This window comes from Cyprinus carpio, chromosome B12 (assembly GCF_018340385.1).
Source record: "Cyprinus carpio isolate SPL01 chromosome B12, ASM1834038v1, whole genome shotgun sequence".
NCBI lineage: Eukaryota > Metazoa > Chordata > Actinopteri > Cypriniformes > Cyprinidae > Cyprinus > Cyprinus carpio.
The window spans coordinates 6537431-6553025 of record NC_056608.1 but is presented as its reverse complement, the minus strand read 5'-3'; the positions used below and the strand labels follow the sequence as shown (position 1 = coordinate 6553025).

The 15595-nt window shown below is 36.4% G+C and overlaps 1 protein-coding gene across 4 annotated transcripts in view; it reads left to right on the top strand.

Moving 5' to 3' along the window:
* LOC109099862 (exocyst complex component 6-like) overlaps nucleotides 1-15595 on the top strand; it is a 45994-nt gene that overhangs the window by 2889 nt on the left and 27510 nt on the right. For all 4 annotated transcript variants that reach the window (XM_042735088.1, XM_042735087.1, XM_042735090.1 and 1 more), the window contains exons 2-8: nucleotides 5240-5411; nucleotides 8010-8057; nucleotides 8199-8289; nucleotides 8735-8780; nucleotides 11891-12095; nucleotides 12462-12611; nucleotides 14898-14966. In XM_042735088.1, the coding sequence (XP_042591022.1) occupies nucleotides 5240-5411; nucleotides 8010-8057; nucleotides 8199-8289; nucleotides 8735-8780; nucleotides 11891-12095; nucleotides 12462-12611; nucleotides 14898-14966 (781 nt within the window). The remainder of the gene's footprint in view (nucleotides 1-5239; nucleotides 5412-8009; nucleotides 8058-8198; nucleotides 8290-8734; nucleotides 8781-11890; nucleotides 12096-12461; nucleotides 12612-14897; nucleotides 14967-15595) is intronic.

The window sequence follows — 15595 nt, the reverse complement described above, 5'->3', positions numbered from 1 at the left end:
CACCTTATTTCCTAAGCCTGTTTGCTTCAGTAGATATGTAAACACAGTGGTTGACTCTCATTCAAGCTCATGTTACAGTAGGGTGTAGTTTGGTTTCATTTTCTGCCCTGTGGTGGTTGTTAGATGTATGTAGACTTATAATGATCTGTGTTTTGTGTTTGAGCTGTAAGAGGAGAGGCTTGACTTTTACTCGCTCTGTGTTTCAGTTTCCTTCAGTACCTCCTGGCAGTTGTCTGGAACGTTCTGCTCTTTGGTCTGTTGAATTCAATAACAGGAAGGAGGAAACTCATTGTGAACATGGCCCTGCTTATAGTAGTTCTGTGTGCATATGTGCATATTCGCAGAAAGGATATCCCAGAGGGGTTGGATGTAAATAAGCTAAGCGCATCTTAGTTGGTCTATTCCTTACATACAATACAAGCCTAGTTTTCTGTTTTTAGAGTAGCGTTTGGACCAGTAAGCATCCACCTATCTAGGGTTGTCAAATTAAAACTCAAATTTAGAAAAAGTACGCAAAATTTTACATCCCAATTAGGGCTGGGTGATATACGATATCATAATAAGAATAAGATCACAATAATTTATTTTGATAAAGATGATAAGCTGTGGATTTTTATTCAATATGGTTAAATCTAACAGCCTATCACACTGCAGAAATAAATGTGGCTAATAAGTCTACATGTTTTGTGCCTTTGTATGAATGATTGGCATAGTTTCATCTACTACAGAAACTCAAACACACGTAGTACTTGCAGAGTTTTCTGAGTCTGCTGTCTCACTATATGAGGACACGAACACTTCATCTCTGAGAGTCACTTCACAACCTTTAATCGCTTCATTTAAGAAAAACTAGTCAAAAACACACTGAAATGCAATGATCTTCACGGCAACAGTAAAAAAAAAGTACATCACATGTCATCACAGTCTTGTGAAAAGGGTCCACTGACGTTGTCATGCATTCTGTTTCACAGTGAAAATAATGCTGCATCCCAATTCGCATACTATCTGTAATAAATAGTATTCGAAAATACAATTAGTATGTCCCAAATCATAGTATGATTAAAGAAGTATGCCAAAGATTCCCGGATGGTCTACTACTTCCGGTTAGAATTCGAAGTGCAGATCGATGCGAACTCTAACATCTCATGCTGCATTCAAGTCCTCCTGGGAAGTTCGTACTTATGAGTTGACGAGTCGTAATTACGGCATCGGGTTCGCTCAAGTCAGTTTAGTCGGCACAAGATGGCGGTGTACCTTCTTTTAATAAATTACAAGAAAATACAACAGGGTTTGTTAACTCTGCTTATAGAAAATGAAGAGCAAAGAATTTGCATCAGGTGTGTTTTGCGTTTAATAGTCGGTTCATTTTGGAAGAGTTAGTCAAAAATATGTTTAGATTAAATGATTTTTAATTGTTATGTTGAAATCCTGTCTATCAATTTCAACTAAAAAATTACCTTCAACAACAGACGTTGCATCCATCGATCCACTGATTCTGTCATGTTTCTCATTGACACGCCCCCAACTCAGAAACTCTGAGCTTAAAGAAAATTCAGTTTCCCACTCGTAATTACGACTTTGTGGTGCCGTTCATGTGCGTTTAACTCGTAAATACGATGTATCCGATATGACTTGAACGCACCAAGAGTTCACGGCATGATAGACCCACGACTAGCAGATCAACATGCCTCTTCATTTCTCTCCAATACGGTAGGAATTCAAATTAAACGAAATGTGGATGATGTTAACTGTGATAAGATGATTGGCAGGGCAGTTTAAACAGTTACAGGATGCACGTAACTAAGCAACAGAGCGTCCGTTAAAGAAGCAGCTATGACGAAGAAGTATGTCCCAAAGCTTGCCTACTATTCTTCTACATACTCAAAAGTATCTACTTTTTCTTTACAAAAAGAGTACATACTTTTAGGGCATAGTATAAGTAGGCAAACTGGGACACAGCTTTGGTATAACAAAGAATATGGGTGATGTACACTTTTGTGGCATGTTTGTGGCTGCCAAGTTTCAGCTATAGAAGCATGCAACATCCGGTAGGTGACGCTTGCTCGTGGATATCATTTCAGAGGCAGCCGAGCAAGAGTCTTTGAGTTCAGGGATACCCCATCTCAGTCGGGAACAGTTCAATAATCGTAATGACACCACACTAGAGGATTTTTGGACAAAAAAAAATCGCTTGCGACAAGCCGCGAAACGGGCCACACCCCCTGATCATTTTGGGATGCAAATCGGGCTTAAAATCAGCCTTAAAATTGTCTAGTGTGCAGCCAGCATTACGTCACTTGCCCACCGCGGCCCCGCCCCCACCGTTAACCGTCACAGTTAAGGCGGGCGTACACGTTACAATTTTTGCTGTCGTACGAGCTCGCAGGCGATTTTTTTTTTTTTTTTTTTATGCTCGCATGGTCGCGGCTCGTACCATGTGAGAAGAATTAAGGGCCGATCCGAGAACATTACGAGCACCTCTGGTCCTCCCAGTGATTTTCAAACATGTCAAAAAAAATCGGACGCTGTCGGTTTAAATTTGTGGCGTATGTGCGGTTGAAAGAGATGATTTGGTGATCCATCTGAAGTTGACCAATCAGAAGATGACAAAAACAACATATTTTGCATATAAATAGTATTTTTAGTTTAATTATACAGCTCTATCTGTTATTTGTTATTCCAAACTGTGCCAAAAAATTTTTTGTAAATATGATTTATTCTTAAGCAATATTCTCATCAGTTTTCTATCAGCTGTGGCATAGCAATTTGCATGTATTTTTTTTTTTATATTTTATCCAAGGGCATTTTTTTCCCACTAATCTCATTAATACTTTCATTTCACATTCTTACATTTGATCTATAAATTCAATTATAATAATGTGATTATCTATGCATTATCAAATTAAATTATTTACACTGAAAATACAGCTGCATTAAATAATATTATGAGATTATTTTAAATCTTTTTAAATATACAAACAAGAAATGATGGTGGAAATGATAGTTTTCAATGAAATGAAAATGCCAGTAGGTGCCAGTAGTGTCTCATCTTACTGAGAGTGTGCATGACATAAAACAACATTTATCCATTGAGGAGGAGCCCAAACAGCACTTGATGGCCAAATGATGCTGACATAGGTCAGTGAGTTTGGAGGTTATTCTGTGTGTTGTGTTTGTTTGTGTTTTTTTTGTCTGTATTATAAGGTTTAGTTCCCACTTTAAGTGAATCTTAGTTCCAGTAATAATGGATTAATATGCTGATAAAGACAAGAAAAGATGAGACATGAAACAAGACAGTATGACTGAAATGTTAAAGTGTAAAAATAAATAAAACATGTTTATTATGTGGCATCTAAACAAATAATTTGGCTCCTAGTTTTGTTTCTTATATAGGAGCCAATAGCTCCTTATTTTTTTTTGTCTGAGCCCTGAATTTTAAGCAGTATCATACAACCAAGTTATTTTTAAATCCATGTTTTAATATACAATTCTGTTGTGAAGCAGTAGAACATGGCGCTAGCATAAACTGCATAAAAAAATGTATATCTTGAATGCAATTTAAGTACTTTTATGTCTGGCAAATGCACAAATAAACTGAAAATGAATTAAATGAATTTGTGTTGAAAAGGCACATTTCCCATGATGCTGTACAGAAAGTTCCACCAATTAGAGAGTTGCAGAAAGCAATTTGTGCCAGAAGACCTTGCAGGGAACACTCACTCCCATGAAGCCTTATATGCATGTTTTGCAATAAACTTTTTTCCAATTTTCTCTTTTTCCCCTTTTGGCCCCTTTTGTGGATGTGGAAATATTTATGAATTTTTAAAATTTAGTTTCCCAGCCCTTCTAGCAGTCACTGCAGTTTTATCACAGTGCGGTAAAAATTGCTCAGAACTAGCATCCGCTAGTTGTGCCATTTTAAAGGTTGTCATTCACAGTCTAGACCAGACATTGAGACTGTGTTGCCAATGGCAACCTGGATTTCATCCGAACCTTCTGCTCAGCATCTGAAAGAGAGAGCCAGCTGGCATTTTCACTAGCAGTGAGCCGTCCAAGACTTTGCTACGTTGTTATTATGAATATTTAGATTTTTATGCTGGTTGAGATTGTTTAATATGAATCTCATGCTAATTGCTGTGACTGTTCAGAAGTAGTTTTACAGCAACTTCTGCTTTTGACACACACACACACACACACACAACGGACCTGTGAACAGAGAAAGTACCTGCTTTTGAGTCATGGAGAGACAAACCATTTATCCTGTCTGAATAATTCTTTGAACAAATGTTTAAAGTAAATCTTGGAAATGTATTTTTTCATCATGAATCATAATGAATAAAGCAAGGAAGCAGAACTGTGTTAGGCCAACACTATGTCACCATACAAGCAGTGTGACACTTCGTCCTGCTAATTTAACTTGCATTTTAAAATTGTTGTGCTGTTAAAAACAACCAATGAAAAGCCAGTTTTTACATGCATTGCTAAAAAATTCCTGTGATCTTAGTGTCGCTCTGTTTCATCCTATATTACTGATATTTGCACACATCACAGATATATAATTCAGAAATTATTAATGAATAAATATAATGCATTCCTCTTGTTCATGATACTCTGTCATGCTTTCTCATCGAATGTTTTGGGTTTATTCAATACTTGATGATAACTTTGGTTTTAAGTAGTTTAAAAAAAAATAAAAAAAAAAAAAAAAAACATTTGCACAGCAATTTTGATTCTTGTGCTGGGCAACCACTTCATGTTCAGAGTAAACCACACCAGAGCCACTGATCTATGGCTGCTGGTTTGGTTAAAATATTTGCATATGCATCAGTGATTGAACATGCACTGTTCCCTTGTTGACCACAGGGTGGCGCACTTGGAGAACAATTCATTCATTCATCCAACTGCAGCACATTCTGCACTCCAGTGGTTTTCACTCACATTGTGTAGTATGTAGGTTTCTAGATATGGCTTGGTTTGGGTTCCACCTTCATTGTAAACTGATGTAAAAAGAGTTTGTTTTTTGGCCTGGATATTTTGCACTTGTGAAATGTTTGACTAGACAGATGGGACAGTTTGTAAGTGTGACTTTGATATTTGAAACCATTAAAATATATGGCACACTAAATTGTTGCATGTTATATGTAAAAAAAAATGTGTGTTAATGTAAATGAAGATGAGATGACATTAATTGTCATTGTTTGAAGTAGTTTAATGTGTTCATTTGATGTTTGTTTTATAGATCTGTTTACGATGATCAGCCCAATGCACACAAAAGGTTTATGGAGAAACTTGACGCCAGAATACGCAACCATGACAGAGAGATCGAGAAAATGTGCAACTTCCATCATCAGGGATTCGTGGACGCCATCACAGAGCTGCTGAAGGTCCGAGCAGATGCTGAGAAGCTGATGGTACGTGGAAATGGAATAATAGTATAAAATACAGGATGATATATATAATGAAGAAATTATTCACATTGATTTTGCTCACAATCCAAAATTAAGTGAACATTGCTGTGATTTTGAATCCTGCTGAAAAGCTCTTTATTAATATCTATAGAATCAGTTAAGTGGAATCCACACAAAATGCTTTATTAGTCCTTGACCTTGTGTGCTGTTTATTACTTTATATTTTTTTATAACGGATATAAAGAAAAAAGATAAACTATTATTTATCGTGTTAAATTAGTGAAAAACAATGTGAAAAACTGGCCTTTTTACAAATTATTTACTATGTTTTACATTTTTTCTTTAACCTGTTTGGCCATTTAAGGCTTCTAAAGTATTATTATTGTTATTATTATTAAATAGATTGACGTATGTGATCATTAACATCAGAAGGCTGACATAATTATCTCAATATTGCTTCTACGTAATGCTGTTAACACTGAATGATTACCATCTTAATATATCTTAGTCTTTGTGTGATACATCAAGTTACTGGAAATAATACCATTATGCTACCATGGTATTTATTGCTACATTTTTACTTTTTTTGTCAATGTGGCTAATGGTGGGTATTTTGCTCATTTTCAAAACTGGGGTAGTCAAATACGTGTTTATACAGTATCTTATTTTCTATCTTATTAGACATTCTATCTTATTTTCTGTGACTATTAAGAAGGGCCTGATATACTTCAAGCAATATCAAAAAACAAAAAATTTGTACATTACATTGTACATACATTGGGCCAAAAATAAGTAAATTTAGAGTTCATTTTAATGTAGGTTTGGGTAAGTTAGATGTTTACCTTAAAAGTCCATAGATATCGACATCAGTTCATATAGCTGTAAACACCTTCTCTGACAAACGAGTTCAATGAGACTTTTTTGGTTTGGTCAGGTGACATTCGACATGAATTCCATTGGGTGCAGCTTGTATTCCGTAATTGCATTGGTATTTTAAACTTCTTTTTACCCCTAGCCACGTGTGAAACTCAGCTCCTGGAGAGCCACTGTTTTGCAAAGTTTAGCCCCAACTTCAACACAACCAGCCCTCGTAAAGACTTTGATTAACTGAATCAGATGTGTTTAACTCTTTAGGACATTGGCCCTCCAGGAGCCGAGTTTGACACCCCTGCCATGGTGTCGAGTTTTTCTTCACGATGGTTCAGGCTATGTTTACACGACAACGGTGTAGTCAAAAACAGAAACGTTTTTCCCTTGCGTTTTTAAAAAGTTTCACGTATACACGACAACGTTTTCAAAACGATTCGCGCTTACACATATCCGCGAAAACGGCCAAAAGCGCTGTATTACACATGCCAGGCCAGTAGTTGGCGCTGTCACCTTGTTAGTAAACAGTACCTGACGATTAAATGATGTATATGATTCGTCTCTGCTGTTGGTTGTAATATTGGTGAAGTAAATCCACACTTTGCTGAAGAAGCGTTAGCAAACTCTTGAGCAGCAACAACAGTGCCATGTACTCCACCATTGTTGTGTATGTTTGTTCGCGCTTGCCTTTAAAATCGACACGTACTGTGCTTGTCTACATACCTGAACCGTACTACGCCACGCGCATGACGTAACCGTTTTCAAAGATTTCGGTATTGGGTGTTTTCACGGAAGCGATAATGTTGCCGTTTTCAAAAACTTGCACTTTGGAACCCATTTTCAAAAATATGAGTTTTCAGTCCCCCAAACAGGCAAAACACATAAAAAGTTTCCTGTTTTTATTGATGGAAAACGTTGTCGTTTAAATGGCCCCTCAGTCACTGCGCGTTCATGGGGTTCAGACCTCATGCTGGAATCGCACGCCAATTCTCTTTAGCTCCCTTTCCACTTCCCAGAGTGAAATATGGTGACCAAACGGCACAGGAGTGGTTCCACAATCCTCATAATTAGACCCACATTATATAAAGCATATTCAGATAACAAGAGAGCACATACGGTATCAATGAGGTCACTGGGCCCTCTTTGTTTCGCGAATAAATGAGATTTTTAATAAACTCGAAAATTACGATGACCTAATGAGACTTAATATGTGGGAAAGTCTGCGGCCATGGGGTCCCTGCACCTGGGGCACTATACTGGCGCAGTGGTGTGGAGGTCTTCACATTTGATGTTAATCAGCCACCCAGCGTTTGTGTTCACCCGAAAAAAAAAAAAGAAAAAACGAATGTTTAATTACCAGAAAATGCTATCCGCATTTTACCCCAGACAATGAATGGCACATAGAGCTCATTGAAGTTACCAACAAGGGACCAGTGGTCAATTGGGTCATTGATTTGAATTGTTTGACAGAGCCAGAGGAACAACCAAAGTTCAAAAATCCCAAGTAAAATTGAGAAGTTTGTCACAGAATCTGTTAGAAAGGGCTGTCAGAAGCGATTACCGGCCATAAAAGCTGCCCGCCGACCAAAAGTTCAAGTTCCCGCTGCACATTTAATTTGAATTTGCATGCCTTTGTTCTTGACTCCTCATGAAGTATGATCTGATTACAAGGGTGAGCAGTTACAACAGGGAATCGTGGGCTTATTTGTCTAACAAAAGTGATATTATGTTTTGGGCCAAGTGAGCGACACCAATCGAAGACTTCAAGACGCCGGACGGGAGGTATGGCACAGTCTGGCTTTGTTAGTATGTCTGCCGTTAGATGGGCAGAAGAAAAGAATGTCGATTATGGAACAATAGCGCAGAGAGGACTGTCTCGTTAATTGAGAGGGCTTCACACTCTTTGACCTTCCCTTATGTAAGGTGACGGCCCAAACGGAGGAGGTCATCCGCTGCCGAATTCAACAGAGGAACATGGCTACCACGGTGGAGAAGTTGCAGCTCTGCATTCCCGGTGAGACGCCGCATTTGTGCACAAATATCTCCGTGTGACCTGTAACCTCTACTTTTTGGTGCTTGTTTCCCACAGATTTCTTTTGAAGACTATTAAAAACGATCCAGATACCATAAACGCCAATGTTCTCTGGTTTCTTGTTACAGTAATGAGTCCAGGTCCCCATGTGTTTATATTTTACAGTCTCTCTGACTTAAAACTTGATATGACAGTTCCTAATTGATTGGACAAACAAATGCTTTGTTTTTACAGTGGTTTAATCAAGAAACCTATTGAATGATTCTGTAGATAAATGCAGTTAGGTTGTGGTTTCTTTTGAAAAGAAATAGAAATTTAGGACGTGGTTACAGTTCACTGAATGAAGAAAATGTTTCAGTTTGATTGCTTTTTAATACATGGTCTTTTTTGCTTGAAATCACGCTGTCTTCTGTTAATGTTTCTGCAGTCCTGGAAATGTACAGCAAATTAAAGGAGCAGCTTGAATCGAAAAGGTAACTTTTTACTTATTTGGACTAATGTGAGGTTTTTTCTTTATTCCAAATCAGTCATATTCAACTTGTCTGAACAGACAATGATTTCCATCCACCACATGATAAATATTATATAAAATATAAAATAAATAAATATTATATGTAAGTAATATGTAAGTATTATAAGTAAATGTTATATGAGCTTTTAAGTTGCATCGTAGGTTGAAAGTTTGTACTTTCTGGTCCAAATACAGTATAAAACTATTATTTTAGTGATTTTTTTCAGCGATAAAAATGAAGTAAACACTCAATAAAATATATAAGATATAAATAAATGACAAAAAATGAGTTACACTTAATTAGGCATGTTTAAAGCATGTTTATTCATGTGTCCGTATGTTTAGGAGAAAGGTTCATTTTTAGTTATCGACAAGCCTAACTTTTCCATAAAGAAAAAAAGAACAAATATTCTCATCATCATGTATATCTACAGTATGATAATAACTGAATGTGTGAGCTTGATCAGTGTAGTCAGCAACAGCACAGTTAGTGTAAAATATGAGAAAAATTAAGAGACTATTTACGGTTTGCTGTATTGTTTGTTCGATGTTATGATTCAGAGTTTGTTTGTTTTTTTTTTTTAAATGGGGTGAAAGTCATGCAATAACAGCTGAATATTATATAATTGGTAACTCAAATTTAATTATTTAATAAAATAAATAGACATTAGAATTTTTTATCATTAAAAACGATCTACTTTATATGTATGTATGTAATGGAAAATTGTAAAAAGAAAATTTGTAATAGTTTAAAAATATATAAGAGTGTACACTCTAATATATATATATATATATATACATACATACACACATATATATATATATATGTATATATATATGTATGTATGTATGTGTATATATATATTAAAGAAGTGTTCGGTCATCTCCTAGAATGAAGGGATGGGTGTAAGGTCACGTTGAACTTGAAAATAATGACCCTTCTTTGTCCAATAATGTCTACTTAGTCAGTCATAACACATCATGAATAAATAAACTATTCAAACGCAAAGACAATTGACCTTGTGTGTGCCCTTCTTCACAGCACTGCCCTGTACCAGCAGGCCCATGACAGGCCTCCTCCAAATTGAGGCAATTAGTGCAACGTGTTTTTCCATTAATCTGTGTGTCGCCACTGCGCGCTAATGACTAGGCTGGGACATGGTCTAATCAGACAGGGATTCTTTCACAGTTCACATGTAGCACTCGCTGGGAAGGCCGCCACTTTGGCCTTCCACATGGACGCACGCGCACTTCAGAACGGTGAGGTCAGGGAGCATTCAGAGCCACCGGCTACTGCGGTACAGGTTAATAAGCGTATAAGTACATTGAATATGGAAAGACATTGTTGTGCAAGTTTGGCATACATAGTACCGGATATATTTGGAATAATTAAGTTTTTTTTAATGCTTTCTAATGCTCAAAAAGACTTCATTTGTTTGAACAAAATACAGTAAAACAATATTTTTTTTATTTTTATTACTATCAGCTTTGAAAACAGTTGTGCTGCTATTTTTGTAAAAATGGTGATCATTGGGATTCTTTTTCATGAAAAAAAACACGTTTTTACAGTCACTGTTCATCAATTTAATGCATCCTTGTCAAATAAAAGTATTTATATCTTTATATATTTATTTACTTACTTATTTTAAATCTTACTTACCCCAAAATATTTGCCGAAGACTGGAGTAATGATACTGAAAATTCTATTTGAAGAAGGTTGTTTTTATTTTTATGAATATTCTAATAGAAACCAGTTATTTTTATTTTACTGTATTTTTGATTAAGTAAATGCAGCCTTGGTGAGACTTCTTAATTATTCAAAACTTTTGACTACTAGTGCATCCTGGTTATAAAAAAATAAAAGAAAGTAAGTTTGGATATAAATGGAAAAAAAAACCCTATGCTTTCCCATGACTTGATTGCGGCATGCTTCCATGAATTTGGACACTACACTAATTAATACAAGCAAAATATATAATGAGTTGGGTGTGAAGAGCACAGGAACACAAGCCGTTAATAAACTTCTGTGTTTGTTGTGGTAGTATTGTAGTTATTCAATGCTGATAAACAACCACCTGTGGCCACACAGTTGCTAAGTTGCTAAATCAACCGTAAACACAAAAACTCTGACAGTTATAGTAACATTCTGAGATCAGTAAGTTAAGCTAAATCAACAACATTTAGGTCAACAGAAAATTGACTCGTCTTTTGTTTTCTTTAAAAAAGTTACACTTTTCAACAGAAGTGAATAGGGCATGTATTTGTTGAAATGTCAAGCTTTTAATTTTTATAAAAATGCTTGTGTTAATTCTCCTCTTAAATCTAGTTTGAGCTGTAAAGTTGTTCTTGTCATTTTTACAGTTATTTTAGGGTTTTATGGCAACAGACTTGTGAACAGACTAATCACACTAAAATCATATTAATGCACATATGGTTTACATCTAGTGGCTGTACTATTGAAACAGTGAGTACAGATTGGCTCCGTTTACTTTCATCATGATACAATCTGACAGTGATTCTCTTAGCCAGAGATATGATTTTTACAGATATGCCGCAATACAATTACAATTTGATTAGATTATTATGATGTTATGTGCTTAACACAGTTAAATTTTTATTAACTCACAAATGCAGCACAAACTTTTAACTGAGCTCCCCCAGAATTGTTAATACTATATCCCTACTGGTTGCTATAACTTAATAATAATAATAACAATTATAACTTATCAAATATTTAATGATACCTCTGTGAAATGTTTAAAACAGTCAATGAACATGAGTGTCAAAATAAAGGTGCATCTTAAAAATATAGATATCATTGTTTGTGTGTTCTGTGTTGTCATTGCATCGTATCATTATTCATTTGATCAATGCATCACTCCATATCAGTGTATCATAGTAGCCCTAGTAAGTGCCTCACTGTAACCCAGATTTTTGCTTTTTAAAGAATATTAACACCATCTTAGCCTTTATTGATCATCACATTGCTGTTATCAAATTGATGTTTCAGTGATTTTAGGGGATTTTAGGGAATAGTAAACCGGTGTCTCACATGATTCTTTTCCTTTTCAGATACTACTCTGCATTGAAAACCATGGAGCAGCTAGAAAACATTTATATTCCCAGAGTGAGCCAGTACAGATTCTGCCAAATCATGGCTGAGACGCTTCCTAAACTCCGAGAGGAGATTAAGGAGATCTCCATGTCCGACCTAAAAGACTTTTTGGAGAGTATCAGAAAGCACTCGGATAAAATTGGTGAAACCGCAATGAGACAGGTATTTTATTTTATTTAATTTAATTTAATTTTATTTTATTTTATTAAAATAGGCTGTTGTAAATCTAGGTTTAAAATTCTAGGCTATGGTTGCTTCCTGAGACGGATTCTTATAAGTGACTGATTTGGAGGGCTGTACATAGGTGTCTGCGTATCAGAGCTTGCTGTTTGCATGTTAATGCTGCCTACCTTGTGGAACAGCCTGAGCAAAACCCTGATGCTTTAAAATATTCTATGTAGACACCTGGTTTTGAAATGTAGATAATGTGTACTAAATATTTTTGCACATGTATGTAGATAACTATAGTTGCGGTGAGAGGCTGTTGGCATTATTTTTGATCTTCTCTTCATCACCTTGTTCTCTCAGGCTCAGCAGCACCGTACGTTTAACAGTGAAGTGCAGAAGCAGGTGACGCTGAGCTGTGCCAAACCTCTGTATGGTCTGAACGGCCGAACACCCCTCCATCACAACGGCCTGAGCACAGAGGCAGCAGATGAAGAGGAGATGGATGAGGAGGTACATTCTGAGAATATCATCGAGCCCAAAATAAACATGAGGCACCATACTTTAGCCCTGCTTCATCCTGAAATTATATTTGACAAAGAAAATGAATTTTGAATCATCACATTTATTTATTTTTTATAAATGCAAACATTTTCTTCTGATGCTTGTCAGTAATATTTTTAATGAATATTTAATTAATTACAGTAAAAAGTAAAAATTAGGGCTGGGCAAGTTAATGGGTTATTGTCACATTAACGCATTAATTGATTTACGCTGAAAATTATTTTATTGTGCATTAGCGCATTTTTTTTATTATTATTATTATTATTTTGAAAGCCTGTTGCTCACTGGCTCTGAATTCACATACAGACAAACCATGGGTCATGGGAGAGCTGGGATGTTGAAGCACTGGCTTGGGATGGCCGTCATCACGTGTCTCAACCAATGAGAGCATTTGGGGAGGGCCTAAGACTGCAGCATCACTCCCGATAAAATTATTTACGCTAAGCATCAACATTCACAAGCCACTGTTCGTTGTTATTTTTAACAGAAAAGAATGCAACATGCTTGTAATCACAGCTTCGTTAGTGGGAAATAGGAAGTTTCCTATAGTAGGTGAAGACAGCAGAGAAGCGCTCTCGCTCAGAACAGTGGAGTGCATTGTTTTTTTTTTTGTAACTTTCTTTTTATTTTTTATCTTTTAGGGAAAAAAAAAGAACCACAACATAAAATCACATCTAAACAACAGAACATTCATTTGTTTATCTATACATTCTTACATAAACATACTGATGGAAGTATATCTCAGATGATACAACACAATCCATTGTGTTTATCCATCCTTAAGTTTAATGCGAACGTCATCCTCTCCATATTTTGGACACTGATTACAATGTCCAGCCATTTAGTCTTTGTCGGAGGTTCTAATTGTAGCCACTTTCTTGTTACAGCTTTCTTGCTGGCTGCTAATATCTTTAAAAGGTATTTATCTTTCTTCATCAAATGAGTTGCTAAATTGCACAGATAAATTGTAGAAAAAGAACAATCAATCCCTCACCGAAAATTATATGTATTACTTGTATTACCTCCTGCCAGTATGACTGAATGGCTGGGCAGCTCCAGAATACATGAAAATGATCTGCCAACAGTTCCCCACATTTCCTCCAACACAGACCACTTCCATTCTCGCCAATCTGAATAGATTTTAATGGAGTGCATCGTTTTGTTAACTTTGTGGTTTATTATTTTGAGTCGTTTGGTACGCGGTAACACATGGCCCTCTCACAATATGTTGCTTTACAGATCGATCACTTTTGCCGCTAATAAATGTACACGCAATCATGCTGTACGTATCAGAAGTTCCGCGCTCACATGCATACCGCACCCGAGCCCTACTGACCGCACTCTGGCCCACCTCTGAGCCAGGGACGGCTAAACGAACCGTGCCCAACCGCAGCACAGAGTGATCACATTAGTCAAACGAACTGGGCTTTGGAGGTCAAGTGCGCTCGGGCATGGTTAAGATTGCCTAGTCTTCGACGTGTTGTGCGTTCAGAGATGGTATTCTGCATGTCTTGGTGATGAGACCATTCTCTGTAAACACTAGAGGTGGTTGTGCATGAAAGTCCCAGTAGATCAGCAGTTTTTGAAATACTCAGACCAGCCCGTTTGAACTTCAGCAAGTCGTCTTCACCACATCTAGGTGCCTAAATGCATTGAGTTGCTGCCATTGGCTGATTAGCAATTTGTGTTATCAAGCAATTGAACAGGTGTACCTAATAAAGTGGCCGGTGAGTGTGTTATTATTTATTTTGAAGTTTTTATTTAAATATGTGGTTTGTGAGTTTATTTTTTGTTGTTTATTTTGAAGTTGTAAATAAAACTCTGTGTGTGTATATATATATATATATATACAGAGAGATAGTTTAAAAAGTACTTATTTGCTTATTTTACTTATTTTGCACTTATTATAACAGTATTTTATTAATTACTGTACATATTGTTTTATTAATTAAACTATTGATAATTACTTCTTAATTGATTAATAATTGCTTATACCACAATATAAAAAAATTCTAATAATTGTTCTTGTATAACAAATTATAAAATAATAATATATTTATATGCCTTAAAAATGTTTTGAAGGGATATTTTGTTGAATCTTTATATGTTGTTCAATTCAAAGATCTCTTCTGAAAACATCATAAATTTAGTAGAAGCATCACTGTTTAATCTATTGCCAGTAAAGTCACTTGGGCCAGGAAATGTTTCTTTAACCTTGTCGGTTTTCGTTTTAAGGTCTTGACGGCGCAGGATCTGGTGGATTTTTCGCCAGTCTACCGATGTCTTCACATCTACACTGTTTTGGTAATTCCCAGCATCTCTTTTACTACAAATATGCCGTGCACACAGTGAACAACCAATATATCAACAGCCTGTCTCCATAACATGTTATGAAATTCTGTTTGGGTTCTGCAGTAGAACACAATATGTGTTTTATTGAGAAACATTCCTGTTGATCTGTTTGTAATTGAGTTGACAGTGCGTTTTCATTGAAAGGCTTTTCTCTCAAAGTGGCTCCTCTAACATTAATGGCTTATATAAGCAAAGGGATTTCCAGAGTTATGAGTTATGTCATCAATATTATTTTTGCTTTAAACCAAACGCAAACTGTGGAGAGGTGAGATTGAGTTTGTTAGCGCTCTGTGCCATCGTTCATCTAGTCAGAACTAATCCCAAGTCCTTAAACACGCCAACAAAAGGGTCAGACTGCAGCATCTAATGGGACTGACCGAGCAGTAACCCCCTTTTTGCCGTAAAAACAAAGCAGTGAGAAAAGTTCTTTCGCTTCGGCATTCAGATTGTGCACAAACTGCGGTGCATTCACTGGCCGTAGGATGAGTCGAGGGCTTTCCCCTCAATGGTTCAGTTAATGAGAACACGAGCGCTTTTGACCGCTGTGCTACCCGAGCGCTCCCAGGTGCTGGCAAGGGCCG